The sequence below is a fragment of the Ambystoma mexicanum genome, chromosome 6p, assembly GCF_040938575.1.
Source record: "Ambystoma mexicanum isolate Mex_15411 chromosome 6p, UKY_AmexF1_1, whole genome shotgun sequence".
In the NCBI taxonomy this organism is placed as follows: domain Eukaryota; kingdom Metazoa; phylum Chordata; class Amphibia; order Caudata; family Ambystomatidae; genus Ambystoma; species Ambystoma mexicanum.
This window is the reverse complement of record NC_090935.1, coordinates 54,340,537-54,359,066: the sequence shown is the minus strand read 5'-3', so window position 1 is coordinate 54,359,066 and position 18,530 is coordinate 54,340,537. Positions and strand designations below refer to the sequence as shown.

At 42.6% G+C, this 18,530-nt stretch overlaps 1 protein-coding gene across 1 annotated transcript in view; it reads left to right on the top strand.

The window, feature by feature from the left end:
- The window catches only part of LOC138510659 (long-chain-fatty-acid--CoA ligase ACSBG2-like), a 508,494-nt gene that overhangs the window by 72,842 nt on the left and 417,122 nt on the right, over nucleotides 1-18,530 (top strand). Inside the window, exon 2 of the mRNA XM_069626444.1 lies at nucleotides 17,789-17,877. Coding sequence (XP_069482545.1) covers nucleotides 17,789-17,877 — 89 coding nt within the window. The remainder of the gene's footprint in view (nucleotides 1-17,788; nucleotides 17,878-18,530) is intronic.

The following is an 18,530-nucleotide window of genomic DNA, read 5'->3' as shown; positions in this document are numbered from 1 at the left end:
GCTTATACCAGAAGAGGTCAGACTGGTAGAGCTACAAGAATCTTTACAGGAGGCCAGTGGCATAGATACCTCTCCAGAGGTAGATTTAAAAAAAGCAGAGCCTGGTGACCATGCAGAGGTATCTTATAGGTCATTTATGGGTAGAATAATGGAGTTCATGGGGTGGTCCACATCTACACCTACTTTTCACCAGGATGACTTAACAGACATTTTAAATAATGGACCTCAGGAAGACCCTATAGTTCCTTTCCATGCAGCATTAAAGAAAAACGTGACTGCAAAATGGGAAACTCCGGAAGTAATTCCTGCAGCTAATAAAAATGAAATACAGAACGTTGGCTTCAGACCCTCTCTACTTATCAAAGCATCTGACCCCAGAGAGTTTAGTAGTACAGGCTGCGACTTTATCAGGCAGACACTCGGCATACCCCACAATACCGCAGGATCGGGACTACAAGAAATTTCACGTCATGGCCAAAAAGGTCTTCTCTGCATGCAGCATGGCTCTTAAGTCAGCTAACGCCCAACGGCGGCTGACCGTCTCCCAGAAGGGGAGGAACAATACATATTGTTGAATATCATCAAGGACGGGAAGGATGAGATGTGTGAGTCCCTCCAAACAGGTCTCGACTCTGTTGATGGTATCAGCAGAGCCATGGTGGCCAGTACCATAATCCACAGATTTGCGTGGTTGCAGAAATCTGGTATTGTTCCTGATGTGCAAGCCAGACTTCTAAATATGCCCTTTGACAGCAACTCTCTATTTGGTAAAAAAAACTGATGACAGTTTGGAGAAATTGCAAATCTCCAAATCGGCAGCCAAATCCCTTGGAGCTGAAATTCGTCAAACTCCAAACCACCCCACAGGTACGTCCTGAAGGGGAAATCCCTTTTGTTTTTACTCTGCATCCGGAAAAGGTAGAGGGCAGCCAGATCAAAGGGGCCAGAGACGATTCACCCGCAGTGGACGGAGAAAAGGTACCAAGTCTGCATCAGCAGGTGCTGCCTTACCTTCAGCATCTGCGTCAGCCGCTCAAAACCCCTCTGAGGTCTCACCACTCAAAACACCAGTAGGAGGTAGGTTAACTCAACATCTGACAGAATGGCAGGCTATCACTTCAGATGCTTGGGCATTGGAGACAAACGCCCAAGGTTTCTGCCTGCCTTTCCTACACACTCCTCAGAGTCATCCACCGGGGAACAACTCTTTGACGTTTCCGGGTACGCTCCTTATGCAGGAGATTTTATAAATGCTAGAGAAAGGTGCTATAACCACTACCTGTTACCGAAAGGGATAGCCGCTACTGTGGAAGGAAAAAAGGCTATAGTACACTGGAGAACAAAAAAGGGCTCCAACCACAGATGAATTTAAAGACACTCTCCTAATGTCGGAGTGTCCAGATAATTCTATATGAAAACTTGAGGGTAGTGCTTCAAATAGTAAGCCAAATATCCTTTACATGCATTATTAGGTCAATAAACATGATAGAAGAAGGTACACATCCCTCATTCTTAATTTTTCATTCAATTCAATTTATTGATTTTAGATATTAACTAAAAAATATATAGAAATAAGTAAACAAATAAACATAAGTCCACTAGTTGGAAAAGCAATTTCACAATAGATACTTTCGCTGTTCAATATTCACACAGTTAGTGGGTTAGTATCATCTAGTGGTGTAAGAAAACATATTTGTGCACAGTAAGTGGAAGAAAAACCAGGATATTTTCAGTTTTAACAGCAAGTTGTCTAGTTGTTCTGTGACACAATTCGAATAAATATGCTGGCCAATTATTTGGTCCACATATGCTAACAAAGGCTAGCTTGTAACTCTGTTTAGAGTTGGATGTCCAACGAGTACAGTTCAATAAATCAGGGAAACTTCAATCAGAGTAGAACCAAATTTGTGTATCCAAAACGATGCTTGTGAAGAATGCACAAAGACCAGGGGAAAATATGGGGAAAATCAAAGTGGAGTAAGCCTGATTTGTTAATCCACTAATACAATTAAATTGCAAAAGCAGAGGACCAAAACCATCGGTCCGATGGTTGAGCGATGGTTTTGGTCCTCTGCTTTTGCAATTTAATTGTCACCCTGATTTGATTGTTTCGTCCCCTCTTATATAGCTGGGCTACTTGAACACCTGGCCGTATTAGTGGACTAACAAATCGGGCTTACTCCCCTTTGATTTTCCCCATATTTTCCCCTGGTCTTTGTGCATTCTTCACAAGCATCGTTTTGGATACACCAATTTGGTTCTACTCTGATTGAAGTTTTCCTGATTTATTGAACTGTACTCGTTGGACATCCAACTCTAAACAGAGTTACAAGCTAGCATTTGTTAGCATATGGGGACCAAATCATTTGTTCTCCACCATAACCACTACCTGTAGCAGAGAGGAACAAGGGTTGGTACTCACCATACTTCCGAATACCGAAAAAGGACGGAGGAATGAGACCCATCTTGGACTTACGGGAATTTAACAAATTCCTTAGGAAGGACAAGTTCAAGCTGGTAACCCTTTCTCAGATCCTTCAGGCTCTTCCAGTTTCAGTATTGGTTGGTATCATTGGACCTCCAGGATGCTTACTTTCATGTGCCAATCCATCTCAAGCACAGAAGGTACCTGAGGTTTGTTGTTGGTGGTTCTCACTATCAATTTTGAGTTCTGCCATTTGGGATGACCTCCGCCTGAGGGTCTTTACCTCAGGGTGGTTGTGGATGCAAGTCTAAGGAGGAGAGGGATTCATGTCTACCCCTACCTGGACAACTGGTTGATCAGAGCAGTGTCCCCGGAACAAGCTCAGATTCATCTAGATTATGTTCGCCACTTCCTCCACAAGCTGGGTTTCTCCCTCAACTTAAAGAAGTCACATGTGATACCATCACAGACACTCCAGTTCATTGGAGCAGTCCTGGACACATCCCTGGGAAAAGCCATGCCACCAGAGGTGAGGGCTCAAGATATTCTACAGATGGTGACCAGATTTCAAAATGCCCAGCGTCTACCAGCCTTCGACTTTTTGAGGTTGCTCGGCCTCATGGCATCCTGCATTTTCCTAGTGCCAGAGGTTAGCCTGAGAATGGGATCTCTCCAGTGGGCTGTAAGGACCCAATGGTCGCAATTCTCAGGGAAGATGTCAGATCTCATACAAATCCCGAAGAGCATAGCACGAGACCTCCAGTGGTGGGCCTGTCGGAAGTACATCTTGAAAGGAGAACTGTTTGGCAACCATGGCCGAAGATAACAGTAGTGACGGATGCCTCACTCATGGGGTGCGAAGCCCATACCAACGACTTAACCATCAGCAGTCGTTGGTCTCCATCGGAGTCCAGACTAGACATCAACCTATTAGAGCTAAGAGTTATCAGGCTAGCACTGAAAGCTTTTCTGCCATCAGTACCGGGACAAAATGTTCTGATAATGACGGACAAATCAGTTGCCATGCACTGCCTCAACAAAAGAGGAGGCATAGGGTCACTGCAACTGTGCAGAGAGGCAATGCATCTCTGGTTCTGGGCAATATATGAAGGAATCCCTCTATCGGCAGTTCACCTAGCCGGAGAGAAGAACACGGCGGTGTACGCTCTGAGCAGGCAGACCTCAGTCTCCCACGAGTGCAAACTAGATCGGGCAGTCCTTCAAGAGATTTTCACCATTTGGGGAACCCCTCAGGTGGATCTGTTCGCAACACGTGTCAACAAGAAATGCAAACGATACTGCTCAAGAGAATTTCCCCCGAGAGGATCTCTAGGAGATGCATTTGTGGTGGACTGGGAGTTTCCACTTTTGTACGTGTTTACTCCAGTCCCCGGCATTCCTCGCGTAATAAGGAGGCTGAGAAGATTCCAGAAACCCATGATTCTAATTGCCCCAGATTGGGCCAGGAGGATATGGTACCCGGATCTTCTATACATGTCCACCTGTCCTCCGATTCGTCTTCCACAAAGAGAGGATCTTCTCTCGCAAGAGGAGGGTCAGGTTCTCCATCCAGATATCAGAACTCTCAACCTTCACGCTTGGTTTCTGAAAGATTGAGATACAAAGTTTAGATCTCCCGGATGACGTAATGGAGGTGTTGCTTTCGGCCAGAAGACCAGCAACCAAATCATTGTACCGCTGCCGTTGGAAAAAACTCTGCAGCTGGTGTAGGGATAAGAATATTGACCCTTTTTCATGAAATACACCGATGGTGTTATCTTTCCTGCTATACTTAGCAAATTTAGGACTTCAAGTTGACACAATCAAGGGTTATCTTGCCGCACTATCAATCTTCCAATGCACGGCTGAGGAACTTTCATATTTCAAAATGTCTCTAGTCATTCAGTTTCTGAAAGGGTTGACTAATGTCTTCCCCCCGACTCCTTTTCAAGTTCCCCTGTGGGATTTAAATCTAGTTTTAAAATATCTAATGGGCACTCCCTTTGAGCCTCTTCATTCTCTCAAAACAGTTTTCCTAGTGGCTATAACCTCTGCCAGAAGAGTGAGTGAGCTACACGCTTTATCTTGCAAACCTCCACATACTATTTTCCACAAGGATAAAGTAGTTCTTCAAATGAAGCCTAATTTCCTCTGAAAGGTTGCAAAAAATAACTTTGCCTTCATTTTATCCTCCTCCTCATCCAGGAAAAGAGGAAGAGAGATTGCACAGGCTGGATCCAAAGCGTGCTTTGAGTTTTTACATCAACAGACTTGCAAGAATTAGGCAAGCAGACCAGTTGTTTGTGGGGTATGCAGGACATAAAATAGGCCTACCCTTCACGAAACAGACCATCACAAGATGGATAATTCTAGCTATCATAGAGTGCTATAAATTGGCAGGAAAAGACCCTCCTCAACTCCTAAGGGCTCATTCAACCAGGGTATTGCAGCCTTGTCAGCTCTCCAGAGAGGAGTTCCAATAAAATACATCTGCCAAATGGTCGTCTGCACATACCTTCTACAGTCTAGATTCCTCCACTGGCCAGGAGACTAAATTTGGGAAAGCTGTATTGCACTCTGTGCACACTTAAGCCATATTCATTTTACTCCCACCTCCAATTTTCATTGCTGCTTTGAGAGTCTATCAAAGATAAGGAATACGTGGGAGGACACAATCCATTCGAAGAACAAGTTACTTACCAACTGTAACGTTCTTTCGACTGGATGTTCCTCCCATGTATTCATTATCCCCCCTCCCATCCTGCCCCATAGTAAAACTTCCCTTGTAGTTGCAGCCTATGCTCCCTCAAGGGTACTAACACAGCACCTCAAAACAGAACTGAGCAACGGATGCTGAGCAAGACTATTTATACCTATGGTGACATCACCGCCGATACGGAAGCCTTTGAGGGACACTGACTCGAGGGACGTCGACGCGCAGCACCCTCCACTGAAAAAAGAATTCTGAGGCCAGCAAGCTGGAAGTGGATTTATCAAAGATAAGGAAGACGTGGGAGGAACATACAGTCGAAAGAACGTTACAGTTGGTAAGTAACTTGTTTGTCTATCTGTTGCAGAAGGGAATAGTTTGTATGAACATTACACTGTTCATCCTCTACACTCACGTGAAGTCATGGGTGACAGTTTAGAATTGTATCAAATGAAAGCAATGAAAGGTCTGGGAAAAGACGTTAGAAGCTCATTGTTTCCCTATGCTTTTTCCTACTGGTACAGGAGGCAGATTGGATGATTGGAAGGTTTGAATTTCTTCTTCAGAATATCGGCGTACATGAATGTATTCTGGAGATTCCCGATTCTGCACCAATGTTGAATATATTTTTCACTTATTGTATGAAAGTGAATTTTCAACATTATGTTAAGCTGTTGCTCATACACTTCAGACCGGAACAAGATTTCAAAATCTTTCTGCATGTGAGATGCTGCAACAGGTGAAATAAAAAAAATACGTTTTAGAGGGTAAACTTACCAATATTCTTGCTACAATGAGAGGAACCAAGGAATATTGGTATAAGAGACACTCCAAGGTTAGATGCAAGATAAGAAATGTGGGCTCTCCAACTTGGTTTGTGACTTTATGTTGCACTGAGTATGGTTGGGAGGATCTTGCAGTGTGGATTTGTGTAAGTAATCCACAGAAAGACATAGAACAAATGACACCAGGAGAATTGTCTTCCATGGACCCTGTAAGTGTATCACGTTCTTCCATCACAGATGTTTAGCCATGTTACACTTTATATGTAATAAAGAAAATCGTCCATTAGGCATTGTGGAACATTTCTTTTGGAGGGAAGAGTACCAGGCATGTGGGGCTCCACATATACATATGCTGTTGTGGATTAAAGATGTTCCTCATTTTGGTAAAGAAAGTGATGGATGTGTGATGGGGTTCATAAAAAAGAATGTACTTGTTCCATTCCTGCTCAGCGTGATATGATATGATATTTTGTGTGTATCGTGCTCAGACCGCGAGATGTGAATGCTGATCTATGGAACAAGATGGAAAGGTTTCAAAGGCACTCATGTGGAAAGTACTGTCAGAGAAAATACAAAAGTAAAGACAAGTACTACTCTTAGCACTGATTTGGATTTCCAAGGCCTGTGACATCAGTTGGTCGAGTGAATAATTTGATATCATCCGTTTGACTCCATGTTATGGGTAAGTCACCAAGAAATACATATCATTTAAAAAGAAATAAGGAATGGCAATCCATTCATGATTATAATCCTGTCATTGCTCGGCTTTGGAATGCAAATACTGGTGTACAGTATATTGCTGATGTTACAACAGCTGTTACTCGTTAGGTTACAGCATACATGTCAAAAGCTGAAAAGAGCAATGCAGCTGAGGTATGGGCAGATTGAACAGCACATAAAAGTCTTAGTCAAAAACCTCTAAGCTTTGGTTTGAAGATGCTCTCACATAGAGAGTGTGGTAGCTACAAAGCTGCAGATTGGCTAACTAGTTTGCCTCTGTATAGACGTAGTATTAATGTACTTTGGTTAATTCTTGGCCCAGCTATCACTAACAATCGGGTACTGAAGCCTTTGAGTGAAATTCAGCAGTTAGCTGAAGCAGTACCTGAAAGTACAGAGATTATGAAAACCAACTTCATTGATACATATTATCCAAATCGATCTGTAGCGTTGGAAGATCTGTTTATAGGAAGTAGCAGAATGCTACTCATATCGAAATATTGAATCAGACAGTGACAAAGGACGGTTTAAAGTACTTGAATGTACTGGTTGTCTAGGGAAACATGAGAAGGCAGGTCTCGTCAAGCACATGAAACTGTCTTGCCAAACTGCAGAGAAAAAGGAATTATTATATTGTTCTCTGCTGTAGTTCTTCACATAGTGTGCAGAGAGTGATTTACTTGGAATTTTTGAAACTTTTGAAAAATAATTTTTTGCTATAAAAAAGAAGCTTAATTACATATCCAAATGTGAGCAGTACTTGGAGTTACTGGAGAAAGTACTACATCAAGAAGAACTTTTGGCAGCTGAATTGACAAAAGAGACTCCTGAGGGAAGTCAAGATTCTGCAGCAGGAAGTCAAAATGTGCTTGGTGAGCCAATTATTCAAACTGATGTTGAGCTTGCCATGGAAGAAGTAGAAAGTGCAATGCAACAAACTAAAGTTGCAGATGCAAATTGTGATTACATAGTTATTAAACTTAATGTATAGCAAAAAGAAGTTAATTATAGAATTAATGATATGTTCTTACATGGTTTACAGAATGACAAGCATTAATGTTCTTATGTGTAATACAAACCTGTATTGTTGTATGTTAGTGGACAAGCAGGAACAGGTACATCTTTTTTAAAACATGCAATACGAGCTATGATCCAAAATGTAACAGATTGCTCTTTGTCAGGTATTGTAACTGCTCCAACAGGTTTAGAAGCATTTGATGTAGGAGGTGTTACTTTACATTGACTGTTGATGCTACCAGTGGAGCATGACAAACAAACTTAGAATATTCCAAAAGTATAAGAAGTATTGGTAATTTGAACCTTTGGAATTGTTTTGAATTCCAGGAATTTACCATTAATATGAGGCAATCTGCAGACTTAGAGTATGCAGAAATGCTTAATGAGATTTGTATAGGTGTTCCTGAGTAGAATGTGAAAGCAGTCTTAATGGAAAGACTGATTTCTAATATGTTTCATGTAGATTGCATGTCATGTTGACTCTTAAGGAAGGAAACATTTTTTGTGTTGCTTTGATGAGCAGAGTGTAAAAACGCTACAATGCTACTGTAAGAGAAGCAAAATATTGTGGAGATAAAATCGTGTGAGTTTTAGAAGGTCATTTTATGCCATTAGAGTTAGATAAGAGAGCAGAAGCTTGATTAGGGAATTTAATTTCTAAAACAGCAGGTATAGAAGCAGTTTTATGACTACATCAATGCACAAGTGTTAGGAAAGATTTCATGATTGTAGGTAATTTTCCTTCCATGTGGCAACCCCCAAACCTTTTGCTGTTGTTTTACACTCTGATCTAGAGACTTTGCCGGAGAAGCACAGCCTTCCGCCGCACTCCTCTGGGCTGTCACTCCATTCTTACGGGGAAACTGACTTGCCCTTAAGACAGTCAGTACCGGGAGACTTTGTTTCCCTTAGTCCTTTCCTCATGTTGCAGCTTTTGAGCAACATGAAACAAGAGCGCACCGTAACTTACATTACCGCGCTATTGGGTCTCTAGTCATTCCAATGGCCCTAGAAACTCTCACTGGACTTATCATGAAATGTGCAAGTGTGTCATGGACTGGACTGGTGGCATCGAGACATCCTGCTGATCGCATCTGAACTTGCCAGTACCGAAACGGAACCAGAGAAGCCTTAGTCTGCCTGCATCGGGGACCGGTGAGTAGTCAATACCCTAATCGGTCACCCTCCCGCAGGAGCCTGTTTCTCTCCACCGCTGTCGTAAACAGCAACCCTTTTCCGCACTCGTGCCCTGCTTCTGCCCACAAGTTGAGGCCACGCTTGAGTAGCGGGGAACTGTTCGTCATCGTTTTGTTCACCTCTCTGAACTGCCTGATCTCCCTGAAGAGACTCTCCTTTGCCCGTTGGCACCCACGTGTGCAGGTACTTTTGAGCACACGGCTCCACTCTTCGTAGGGCTCGGACTTCCTTCTAGTTAAGTGGCCTCTGATGTCGAACTGGGTCTAACGATTACTTGCACTCCCTGTTTTCCTCCCCATCTAGGTGGTCTGCATATTTCGTGCTTCTAACTCTTTAGACCCCTTGGTCTTGTATATATATTGTATTGCTTGTGATGTGTTGGTTTATTGGAGTTTTACCGTGATTCTTTACTATGGTCGATGTTACAAAGGCCTTCTAATAAATGTGTCTATATTTTTTATATAACACCTGTCTGGAGTAATTTGTAAGTGTCCTTGCTTTGTGTGCTCATTGCGGGCTTTCAGTCACCCTCACTCCTCTTGAGACCTAGTCTTGACCGCCGCCATCGCTACCCTGATTGGTCTGGCTTGTCCAGAGGTTACCCTGTTCCAAGAAAGTAGGCTGGCCTTCTGAACCTCTGCCCCTCCAGGACAGAGTTCAGAAATCCATCTTAACAACGAGTAATGTTAAAGAGGAACTTGAATGTAGGAATTGGTCTAGTCAACGGAGCAATGGGAAGAGTGATTACATTTCACACTTTTCCTCACAGTATATATATTGAACATGTTGATGTAAAGTTTGATTGTGTAGAAGAAACTCATTTCATTTCTCTGACCTCCGCATGTTTCCATTGGGCTCTGCATATGCAATATCTATTCAAAAATCACAACGTTTGACTTTAGAAGCAGCACTTATTGACATTGGTTATACTGTATTTAAAGAAGGAATATCATGTAGCTTTGTCACATGTGAAAAATATAGGTTTATTTTTAATAAACTTTGATGAAAGAAAAGTGACAGCTGACATGTCTTGCATTGATGAATATAATAGGTTGTGTGTAATGTATGTTCCTCACCTGAACCTTATACCTGTACCTGCTAAGCTCTTAGCCAGGAAATGTAAGGAGTCAGTGGAAGTATGTTCAAATGAAATCTTTTCTTTTATGACTAAGAAACAACATAATCTACCAGAGTTGGGAGAGTTCAAGTATAAGATACTCTCATTGCAGATTTAGTAATGAAACAGGAGTTGAATGCTATTGTAATGCAGCTTTATGTATGTTGTTTCAAATAACTCCATTGATGCAAGACGTAGCGTCCACAGCAGAGAAGCAGCGATGTGTGGAACTTTCATTTCTTAAAATAGACAAAAAACCACACAGTAAGCATTCTGTAAATGCCACTCCAAAATGTAGAAGCTGTTACAAGTGGAAATCAAAAATGTTCTCAAAATACTCAAAAAGATAGTCAATGTTTAAGGACTGTCTTCGATGTATTAGTGCAGGAAAGTGTTAGTGTAGATAGGTATGCAGGAACTAGTGTCAACAATGTAAGAAAGATTACATTACCCGGGATTTTTCTGAAAGATTTGTATATGTTCCTATCCCTGATCAGAAAAGTCTACATTTTTGTGATCTTCTAACCAAAGTATTCCATGACATGCAATTCAGTGACTGTGGTTGTAATTTCCAATCAACACTTCAAAATCTAGTTTATAATAAGAATGTATTTATTATGTTTCAAATATACAGTGAGCATGTCAGTAATGAATAAAAAAATGTAAATAGTAAAGTTTCTATTAGTGAGAAAACTTTTAAGACGTGTGCAATTAGTTTTTATGAGGGGGCACCCATTCACTATGGGCATTTCACAACATGGGTACGTACAGAAGTAGATTTCCTTGTCTTTAATGACTCTATAGTCACACACCAAGCTAGATTACCAAAGGGGTTTTACAGTTACAGTACCGCGAGAAGCGCCGGAAAAAAGCGAGTCTGATACAGACCTTCTGAAAGGCTTTTTAATCAATATCAGGTCAGCTGTTACTCACCGCGACGACACCTATTCTACTTTAGAATCATTCCAGCCCGACGTTCTATGTTTGACTGAAGCCTGGTTTATGATTATCTCTGGGCCAGACATAGTACAAATGCTCCCTCCTCAATATAATATTCTGCAACCTGACCGGCCTGCCCCTTAAACTGGGAGAGGAGTTGCCATTACGTTTAAGTTTTCGCTAAGTTGCTCTACTATGGCACAGACCCATAAACTAAAGTGTGAAGTACTGTTAGTTAGGATTCCAGTCTCAACTGAGAGCTCGACTCACTTTTATGATAGTTTATCACCCTACAGGCCATGCGACCAATCAATTCCTGGATGAATTTGCACAGTTAGTCACAGACCTCTCTTTGGCTCACTCTAAACTAGTAATTCCAGGTGATATTAACCTGCATGCCAACATCCCCAATAATCAGAAAGCTAACAGACTTGTAAACTCATTGGCTGACTGTACCTTTACCCTGAGAAACCGTAATCCCACTCACATGGGAGGGATTCAGCTGGATCTAATTTTCTCTGAATTTAATGGGCTTCCCTCCTCGGCCCTTGCTATAGTTGGGCCACTAGATGCATCCTTTTTCTCTCCCCTCTCCAGTGTCCAGACAAAGAGATAATGAGCCTCATTACACGGACGGCGGTGGACCAAGGTGCTATTAGCACCTTCGTCCATGCGGTAAAATACCGGCACCACCTTCGAGGAAAGGGGAATTACCGCCCTATTCCAAGGTGGGTTGGGTGGTAATTCCCCCTTCCCCCATTGCCCTTCCCCATTCCCATTTTTGCCCCATAGGGCATAATGGGAATGGGGAATGTGCTAATTACGGCACCGCAAATTGCGGTACCGAAATTAGCTCCCTGGTCCCTTTGCGGGTTGGTTTTTAACGCCTGCAAAAAGCAGGCGTTAAAGTCTCCAACCCGCAAAGGGACCTCGTAGTAAGGCGGTAAGGGTTAACGGTCACCGGTACCATTAACGGTGACCGTTAACCCTTACCACCGTCCGTGTAATGAGGCCCAATGTATTATTCAAAGTTCGTCGACACTGGACAAAGGTCTGCCCTAACTCTATTCCCGATTTGATCACAGCCCTCAACCAAAGAGGTATAGTGAGCAAAAATAAAAATCCTTGTAGTGCTCTGATCGATGCTATGCAGGAAACAGGGGACATTTGGCCCCAACCAGGCTCTCAGCAAGATGCGCTAAGCCTTCTGCTCTATGGTTTTCGACAGCACTCAAGCTATTGAAAAATCAATGCCGGCAAGCTGAACGGAGATGGCATAGTCACTTCGAACCCTCCGCCAAGCTGGCCTACATACAGGTGCATACCATATATCAGACTGCTATACAACAAGCTAAATCTTGTAATTTTGCTGTGCGCATTTTCACAGCTTCCTGCTCTGCCAGGAAACTGTTTCAAGTTGCTAAAGAACTGACCACTCCAGTACGACCTCCTTTAAAGAGCTTACACACACAAGCACATTGCAACAATATTGCCTCTTTTTTTAGGGCAAAAATCTGTAACATCCGGGTTCTGACGTCAGTTCCTGTAGATCCCCATCATGTAACTCTTAACGTTGAGGAGACACAAACTATTGTATTTAAATTCAGCACAGTGACAGACAGTATGGTCGCCTCTGCACTGTTGAAACTTAGATCTTCTTCCCCCACTGACCCAATTCCTCTTTGTATTCTCCAGGCAGCTTCTAATAAGTCAATTTCTCTGTTTACTTCTGCACTTCAACACTCCTTTTTGACAGGACATATCCTAAGACCCTCAAGCACGCAGTTATCTCTCCACTACTAAAAAAGGCACATCTTGACCCAGCAGTAGCGGAGAACTACCACCCTATTTCACTACTTCCAGTTCTCATGAAACTGATGGATTCAATTGTGACTCCTCAACTCTCTGCATTTTTGCAATCTAACCACCTCCTTCACCCTTTTCAGTCTGGTTTCCATCCCGGGATGGGGACAGAATCCGTGATGGTTGCTCTTATGGACAACATTGCCCTGCTTCAGGACTGCAGAGAGGTGGGAGCTTTGATTCTCTTTGACCTCTCCGCTGCCTTTGATACTGTTGACCATCACAATGTGATCCAATGTCTTTGGAAGGCGGGAATCGCAGGCATCCCACTGAGGTGGCTTACCTCGTTTCTGTCTGACAGGGTTCAAACATTTTCACTCCCCCTTGTTTACTTCTTTTCCCATAGCTATGGATTGTGGGGTCTCCCAGGGGTCTGCTCTGTCTCCCCTTTTGTTTAACCTATATATGCAGGCTCAGGCCAATTTGATCACGGGCCACGGGTAAATTTTTATTCATATGCTGACAACACGCAGATCATTTTTTGCCTCAATGTCCTATCATCTGATCCCCCCTCTAAATTGAAAGGCTGCCTATCTGCGGGGAGTGGATGGCCAATAATTGGCTTAAACTTAATGGAGACAAAACATAGGCCCTTCTTGTCAGCTCAAACAGCATAGTCTTGCTGCGACAGCATAGTCTTGGACCTGTGACTATTGGCTAACCTCCCTGGGTCTCTGTCCTGAGCCCACTCCTATAGTGAAGAGCTTAGGTATCAAATTAATGGCCACCATCTCTAGAGAAGCCCAAATCGCTGCAATTTGCCAATTAGGTTATACCAAACTGAAAGTACTGAAAAGAGTCTTACCATTCCTGCCGCCTGAGTCTAGGACAAAAATTGTGACTGCGTCCATTATGGGTTCCATAGACTACTGTAACAGCATATATATTGGCCAACCTGAGGCTCTATTACAACGTTTACAGACTCTCCAGAATGCAGCTGCTCGCCTCGCTCTGGGAGCTCCCACACTATCACACTCTCTGGACCTACTTCGCCATCCACTGGCTCCCCATTAGGAGCTGAGTCAAGTTTAAAATCTTTTCCCTCATTCATCGAGCCGCTCACAATGCTGGGGCAGAATTTCTATGGTCTAGGCTTGTGCCCTATAATCCTAGTAGGCTACTTCGCTCGGCTAATCAAACCACGTTATGTACTAACAGATTCTGCTTTGCTTGGCCGAGACGAAGATCTTTCACGGTGCTAGCCCCTGTGCTCTGGAACATCCCCGATCTCTCTAACATTTCCAAATATCTTCTTTTTCAAAAAACATTAAAAACCCATCTGTTTTAGACTTGATTTCTGCAGTGGTCCTCTTCTCTCACTCCATTAGCACCTTGATGCCTTTTGGTCTTTGTCTGCACTCATAAATACCGATACAATACACTACAATACAAGGGTTTAAAGAATGCTTACTCAAAGTTTTAAAATGCATATTTTGTATTCTTTGTGAATTTAGACATGCAAAATAAACATTTTAAATGGACGAGTAGGGTTATATGTGTTTTATGTAAAGTAGAAGATGGATTGTTGCTAGGATGTATTTTAAAAACAGTACAAAATAAATGGAGAAGTAAGATTCTGAAGATTACATAAATTAGAAGAGAAAACATAATTCTGCAATCTTCTACTTCGGTTTTATTGTGTAAAACAGTGTATATTTTAATATGTACAAGTGTTCCCTATAAGTGCTAGGTTACATAAATGGTTACAGTTTTGTACATCTTTTGGCCATGCCCACTGTATATTTTAAAATAATAAAATGCAATAAGTGAAGGCCTTCGGCCATGCCCTCTATGTATTATACAACACTAACCAGACACTAGCTATGGTCTTTAACACAATACTAGCCAGTGGCCAGGCCTGTGGCTGTGCCGACTGTATATTCTAACATATTAATGGGCACTAGCCATGGCCTTTAGCCTTGGCCACTGTTGGAGGCGTTGCTAGGGGGACTGAGGGGGGTGTATCCCCGGGTCTTTTGATTGTAGCCCCAGATAGAAGATCAGGGACTACAACCAAAAAGCTAACTAGCCCCGAGTCCCGACAGTCCTGACATTAGCCTAGCCCCGGATCTTTTCCAGACCTAGCAACACCCCTGGCTAGACTACAGCTTTCAACGTTGCACACTGTACATTTTAAAACAGTGTTGGGCTACTAGGCATGGCTTTTAACCATGCACATTGTTTTTTAAAAAACTTTAACTGACCACCAACTATGGCCTTTGGTGCTGGCCAGTGACCCAAGCCTTTGTCATGGCCAAGTCTACAGCCTAAAATGTTGTTAAGGTAATAATTGTTTTAATGAGCTAACTTATAAATGATGTTATGTCTAATTCCATTATTGATGTAATCCGTTATATACAATGTAATTAGTGTTGTCACCAGTGATGACATCATTGATGTGATTTGTCATGTCATCAGTATTCTCATGCAACATGTAATTAGTGTGTTCTAGGTGAAAAGATCTTTTGAAAAATATCTTTTCACCAAAAGACCGATTTAGAAAGACTGCTCCGTGACCGCACAGAGCGGTCTTTCTAAATCAAACTGCAGGATGAGGAGTGTAGTTAAGTTAACGCAGATTTAACGCAACAAAATCAGCGGATGTGGGAAGTCATGATCAGCTTAACTCAGCGTGTTCCTGTTGCAAATCCCAGGAGCACATATATATCATAAGAGAAGGGAGTCACAATGACATACAAAATTGCATTAGAGGGGACATAGCATTATGGGGGACATCAACGGGAGCCTGCTGAAATAAGCTAGGCATGACTTCCCACGTTCAGTGAATATCAATGATTTTGTTGCGTTAAATCTGCGCAACTTGACTGCACCCTAACTAAGGTTTTTCAGTGAATGTATGTATTTATGTGGCAAGACAATCTATATGCATGTGTCAAATCAAGCATACGAGGGAAATAATGCCACGTGGGTAACCATTCAGAAGTGGAAAATAATCGATTTGACACAAATAATTTCACATGGAAACAAGGTGATATATATCTTGCATGAGAATGACATATTTGGAGAAAAAACAAATAATGTATCTACACAAGGAAACAAGGATACAAAGGATAACAAAATAATAACAAATACATAGTTGGAAAAGTAACCAAATGTAATGACATGGGCAAAAGAAATACCATCTTGGTCTCGGGGACAGTATGGATATATTTCAAACGAACGTACTAATTACTTGCGTAAGTCAAAACATTGCGATATGGTATGATTAGTTATTAAATACCCAGAGGTTTCTAAGCTTGGAACCAGCGATCGAACCTGTGTTGCACTGTGCCAGCTTGCTTCCAAGCCTAGCATGTTTCCACTGGGCTATCCCCCCGAGGCTGATGATAATCAGTGATCAAAATATTAATTACAATTTATCTTTGTGATTTTTTTCATATTTTTAATTGTTCATCAGTACATTGACAACAACTCATTTTGAGATTTTTGGATATTTTATATCAATTAAAAAAAAGATGCTGTAGAGAAATAGTATTACCTTAGTGTACTCTACCGAACCCCATCTCACTGACCTGTCTCCCCCTCAGCGCTCTTCCCTCCTCAGTGTTCATAATTGCGGCCCACTATCCAGCCCTCACATTATGCTGTTAACCGCAAATGTTCCTCCCTTGGCACTCGAAAGGTTTTCTGATCAGTCTCTTGTGCCTACTTTGTTATAATACTTTGTAACCTCAATTGGTAGTAACCTGCAAGCTAGGCCTGCAATCTATGCCACATGTTGTCATCGCTCTGATCCATGCGCACACAAGATTGGTTGTGACCTCTTAAGTCTTGTTTGCCCAAAGACAACTCCTTCTGTATAGTATACCCCCCTGGCATTCAGGGTAGACATTCACCGACCTCAGCTCTCTGGACAGCTTTTGTAGAAATAAGGTTTAAGAAAGCTGAACCTTCCCCACCTATATAAGGAGACACAATTTATCCTCGATCCTAAAGCGAAATATCACTTTTAGTGATATTGGGCCTCATTACGACCCAGGCGCTAATGGGTTAACGGCGCTGTAAAAGGCTGCAGCGCCGTTAACCTATTGGCGCCTAATTACGAGGTCCCTTTGCGGGACCCGACCTTAACGGCTAGTTTTACCAGCCATTAAAGTAGGGACCCGCAAAGGGACCTTGGTGCTAAGTACGGTGCCGCAATTAGCGCCTTCCCCATTCACATTGAGCCCTAAGGGGCAAAAATGGGAATGGGGAAGGGCCATGGAGGAATGGGGAATTACTGCCCCGCCAACCTTGTAATGGGGTGGTAATTCCCCCTTTCTCCATGGCGGAGTCGGTAACTTACCGGCATGGACCATGGTGCTAATAGCACCATGGTCTTTCGCCAGGGTCGTAATGAGGCCCATTGACTGTGAGAAACAGGATTGGGGTGGACCATAATGGTAGCTTTGCCTTCTTGGGGGACCTCTTGGAAAAAATGTTTCATCATTCCTGTTTTGCTGTTTGAAATTGAAAGTACTATCCCAAAGGTTATCACGATGGATATGATCCTGTACATTGAAGAGATTAGGTAGTCTACACTTGAAGTTGACATCTGAGTATTTATTGAAAGAAGTACAAACTAGCAAACCCACACTCAATGGAACATGAGTGTGATGAACTGCTCACTTGAGATTCACGCACTTAACTGTAATTGGCGAGCACCACAGCTATTTTAACCCCGCCTCTTTACAGCTTGCTCTGCTTCATGCCGCTCAACCTGTGTCAGTCAGGGTTATGTCACTACTCTACGCCCCATTCTTAAAAGAGGACAACATTGCAGTTTGTTATAGATCCTATAGCTTTCTCGGCCTCTGTCTCTCACTCTGATCATTGGGCCTGTGATATCTTTGTGCTCTGAGTGCAGGTTTTCCATAGGTTGTACTGAAAGTGAAGCTGGGCCTGTGGAAGTAAAGTCGAGCCTGTGTGGTCACGGTATCTATGTGCTCTGTGTGGCAGATGGTACACGCCAATGAAGCTTTGTCCTTTATCTCTTTCTTATTGTTCCACTACAGCTCGGGCTGGAGCGCTTCCAAAGTGTTGGGATCCTCGGCTGTAACTCCCCAGAGTGGTTCATTGCTGATATGGGCGCCATCATGGCAGGGTGAGTATGCAGTCTTTCTCTTTTTATATGTGCCTCTGCCTGACAGTATCCAGATCATAACAAGAAAGGAGAGTGACTTTGACTCCATAGTTCCCCAGGGATGTCATTTCACCAAAATGCCAGGGGTAGCGGAAGTGACATCACACGACCCTTGACCCCTGATGACATCACAGGAACTGATATCATTTGACCCCACCCCGAAGTGATATCGCGGGAAGCGATGGAACACGAACCTTTCACCCGTTGCCAAAACAGGAAGTGACATCACAGCATTGTACAGTACGAAAAATATGGTTACGAAAAATATGGTTACGATGCACTTTAATGTGATGTACATTTCATGCAAGAATGGATTGCCATATGTAGCGTTAAGGTCAGTGTGTATAGGCCCATATTACCAAATTACTGTGAATGCAAGCAGACGTCCATGACCAAATGATAATGATGTGTTACTATATAGCACTTACACTTAAGCGCTTTATATAGAAAAAATATACACCCAATATCACCCAACCTGTCTTGGTACTCATTTTTCAACCTCAGAAGGATTAAAGGCTGAGTTGAGGCGTTTAAGAACAGACTAAATCAGTGACTCACCCCCTGAAGTGTGCCTGAAATGAGTTTAGCAATTATTGTACAGAATTCCAGAAAGA